This window comes from Cryptomeria japonica, chromosome 3 (assembly GCF_030272615.1).
Source record: "Cryptomeria japonica chromosome 3, Sugi_1.0, whole genome shotgun sequence".
NCBI lineage: Eukaryota > Viridiplantae > Streptophyta > Pinopsida > Cupressales > Cupressaceae > Cryptomeria > Cryptomeria japonica.
The window spans coordinates 62,998,267-63,002,639 of NC_081407.1; the positions used below are offsets into that span (position 1 = coordinate 62,998,267).

The following is a 4,373-nucleotide window of genomic DNA, read 5'->3' on the forward strand; positions in this document are numbered from 1 at the left end:
TAACACAATGTGAGTTTGTTTTGCTTCTTGTCATTGTTTTGGACAGTAGGCCTGTGTGTGAGTGTTTGTGCTAATAGTTTGGTATCAGGTAGTGTATATGTGCGGGTGTGAGCCATCATGTGATATCAGAGTGTAGGTGTGTGAGGATGTTGCCATCAGTTTGTGTATAAGACTAGGCAATGAGTTCAACTTCACACAAGATTTTAATATTTGTTAATATAATTTAACTGAATTGAAGAATTCCAAAAAAAAATAGGCCCAAAAATTTCTATAAATGTACTCTTAATTGAATAAATACATATATATCGAATGCAACCTTTATTGAATAAATAAACATATCAAAATTGAATATTAATTGAATGGGTGTACATATATCAAATTGTATATGGATTAAATTGAATCTTAATTGAATAGGTGTATATAATCAAATACAACCTTTGTTAAAAAAGAATATATATCAAAATACATTTGATTTGTAGTTATGTAAGAATGCCTTGTCAGAATGAGAAGTAGTTGAACTAGAAATGGTAGTCCTTGTCCATGTTGAATTTGATCCTACAGAGGTTGCACTAGTGTGATGGGTATTGGTTGAAAAAGCATTCTCACACAGTACTATTTCCATGAGGGGAGCAAACATAGGTTTAGGAAATGTAGAGGGCAAATTTGGCAAGGGAGCCTCAAATCTAAGACATCGAATGACTTGCCCCATGCTTGGTCGAATATCTGGATCTGGATGAGAACACCACAATCCTATAAATAACAGTGCCTTTGCTTCTTCTTCCTTATAAAACCCATTCAATCTGTCATCCATAGACTCTAAGAGTCTCCCACTTCCATATAAATCCCAAACCCAATCTACTAGACGTACTCTTTGCTTGTCCTCATCAAAAACTGGTCGTTTCCCACAAGCAATCTCTAGAGCCACTGCCCCAAAGCTAAATACATCTGACACTGCATTAGCTTTCCCTGACATGATACACTCAGGTGCAAGGTAACCCATAGTGCCTGCAATCACAGTGGTGGCAGAATCAACCTGACCATGCTCCATTAGGCGAGCAAGCCCAAAGTCCCCAAGCTTTGCATTAAAGTTGGCATCCAACATGACATTACTAGACTTCACATCTCGATGTACCACCCGTTGATCTGATTCCTCATGCAGGTATAACAAAGCAGACGCCAATTCAAAAGAAATTTTGAATCGAATGCCCCACTCCATAGCTGAATAATTAATATCAAATAAGTGGCGATCCAGGCTTCCATTAGACATGTGCTCATATACTAGCAGAAGTTCACCTCGTTCATGACACCAACCAAGAAGTGGAACTAGGTTTCGGTGCCGCAATCGACTGATGACGGTGATCTCTGATATATATTCCTTTTTTCCCTGGAAACAATCCATTTTCAATATGTAAGCGCAAATGTATTGTAGGTGTTAGGTTTCTTTCTGATTTTGACTCTCTATCTTTTTGTCATCAATGTTTAGAATCATATTCTATGATTTATCATTAAGATAGAAAATTAGAGAAAAGAAGAGAATATGATTCAATATTTGATGACAAAAAGAGATAGAGAATCAAATTCAAAGCTCAAATTATAATAAGATGATCATTATTTTTTCAAAGTGATAAATAAATAAATTTAAAAATAGTGATTAAGTAAATTATTATGATACTAATTTTTAATTAAGGTTTTAAATCTAAATCACAATAAATATGAATTAAATATAATAATATTATCTTCTAACACTCACACAAATTGAAATAATTATTTAAAAATACTTTTCCAAATATTTCACCTCTCCAAACATTTCATGTTGGAATCATAAGTTGTCTAATGTTAAAGTCAAATTTAGTATTTTACCTCGTCAAACATTCCATGCTTGAATCATAAGATGTTTGATGCTAAAGATAAATCTTCTTCAATATTATAATAAAGGAATTGCCATCGAAAAATCTAACTAAACTTCACTATATATTTTATTGTGTGAAAATTTTGTGTTGTTTAATTGCGTAGATTCAAAGTTAGCTTTTATTGGCTCATATTTTAAGAGTAATGATTCATAAGAACGTGCCTCTCATTACTATTAGATTCTCTATCTAGAAGTAATCACATCTTATGTAAGGTTTACTAAAAAGAAGTAGAATTTGATTTTTAAAAAGGTTGCTCATCTTAAATTTTACTCTAGAGTTTCCACACTTGACGATAAAATAACATACTATTTAGATTAGATTCTAGAGGAAACTCTATGATTAAATACACTTTATGTAACGTAAATTAAGATAATAATAAATTAAAAAAATGAATATCACATAACTCTTAAATTAAATAGGTTTGAACTAGAATAAACTAAAACTGTTAGTCTTCCAAATATTTAACCCTTATAAACATACCTAAATACAATATAAAAATTTAAACAATGATACAACAAAACATACTAACTATAAACCATTCAAAACATCACAAAAATGCTAAACATAGTGTTCATATCATAAAAAATAAGATTAAAAAATTTGTTGAAAGCTATAACTTAAAATTTTATTTCTTTCTATGTTTTATGTTTCTAACTTTAATTCTATATGAATTCTAAAGATATGATTTTAATCTTGTATAAATTCTAAAGATGTGATTATACATTCATCAACTTCTTTTTTCCTATTAATATGTATAATATTATTTATAAATGAAATCTGCACTTATTCATCAAAGTTTTGTTTTTTAAACATGATACAATGAAAACACTACAAGTAGTGAATGCTATAATATAACATATTGACAAACTTTTGCACCCATGCATATTGACAAACTTTTGCACCCAAAAAACTTACTTGCTGAGACCCACGAGCCACACGCTTAACTGCAACTGGATACTTGGTCCCAGGCAACAACCCGTAGTACACTCCTCCAAACCCGCCTTGACCTAACTTGTCACTGAACCCTTTAGTGGCAGCACAAAGTTCCTTATAACTAAATCGTCGAGGACCCGACGCAAGACACTCATTAATCTCCACATCAATATCCTCCCCACACAGATCCTCCCTCCACCACTTCCTATACAAAACCCAACATAAGAGCCCAAGAACGCCCAAAACACCAACAAACACCACCAACACCAACAACCCAATTTTAATAGAACCTCCATTTCGCTTACCCACTGGCGGTGCCAAATCCGAGATGTTGAACTCCCAAGAGATCACATTGTGAATCTCCGTGGACTCACCCGTCGAGGCCGAGAAGCCCACCATCACCCACTCCGGCAAAAGGGTCTTCAAATCCATGTCGTAATAGATGGTGGACGTTTCATTCTTTTGCCCATCATACGACAGAAAAACTGAAACCCGCCCGGCCCGATAGTCAATCCAAGCGTCCCCCTTCCGCCTAGACTTGAGCCCGCCCGTACCCCGCCACGGACTCGTGACCACGGACCGAATGGAATTCACATCAATACCGACGTGGTCCCATTCGGAATCCCACTCATTCATAAACGTGTCGAACTCCACGGCCACGATCTGGTTGGAGGAGTTCCCCTCGGTGGCCGGGTCGAGGAGCCCGAGGTACCCCTCCGTGCTGTTGGGCGGGAGGTCCGGGACCGGGCGAGAGAGAAAGAAGGTCATTCCTTCACCATATAGGCGGTTGTTGAAGGTTTTGATGATGAATTCGAAGTGGGTCGTGAAGTTTGCTGTGACTCCCGTTGCCGAGTCCCATAGCCGGACCAGGTGCTGGTAAGTTGCTCGACCCGCGCTAATTTTTAGAGACCCGTCGGCCTGGTTTTTGGTTAGCTGGATGACGTTCTGTGAGGCAAAGGCATCGCCCGTGTAGTTTATGTCTTTGGAATTTGGGGAGAATGCTGTCAGATTGAAGTTCAGTGCGGGTGCGTATGGAATTAGGGTTAGGGTTATGAGGATTGAGAGAATGAAATGAGATGGGAAGGGGAAGCAGTTTGGATTAGCCATTGCAGGAGAATTATCTGCTGCAGGGGAAGACATTATAGTCATCAATGCCGGCCTTCTAGCAGGATTGAAGTTGTGTTGGGGTTTTTTTGAAAGCTGTTGTTCGTTTGTTTTAGTTGTTTGGTTTTGCCTGCTTGTTTCATGGCCGACTGTGAAATGCACCGCGTCTGATTTGTTTGTTTCCTTGGCCAACTGTGAAATGCATCGCGTCTGATTTGTTTGTTTCCTTGGCCAACTGTGAAATGCATCGCGTCTGATTTGTTTGTTACCTTGTTTGCATCGTCTTATGTTTGTTGTTTACTACGTTAAAACACGGATGAGAGCATCTGTTTTGTTTTTCTTTGTTTTCCTGAGTATGGAAACAGTCCATTAAACAGATGCGAGAGTTTCTTTTTATTTAGTGGATTATAAAAAGGTGGATAAAGA

At 37.0% G+C, this 4,373-nt stretch overlaps 1 protein-coding gene across 1 annotated transcript; it reads right to left on the bottom strand.

Moving 5' to 3' along the window:
• Nucleotides 1-457: 457 nt before the first annotated feature.
• On the bottom strand, nt 458-4,057 carry LOC131033454 (L-type lectin-domain containing receptor kinase IX.1). Its single transcript, XM_057964688.2, has 2 exons — nt 2,826-4,057; nt 458-1,384 (listed from the first exon to the last, which is right to left on the bottom strand). The coding sequence occupies exons 1-2, from the start codon at nt 3,990-3,992 to the stop codon at nt 458-460; spliced, it is 2,094 nt and encodes a 697-aa protein (XP_057820671.1). The 5' UTR covers nt 3,993-4,057.
• Nucleotides 4,058-4,373: the final 316 nt, after the last annotated feature.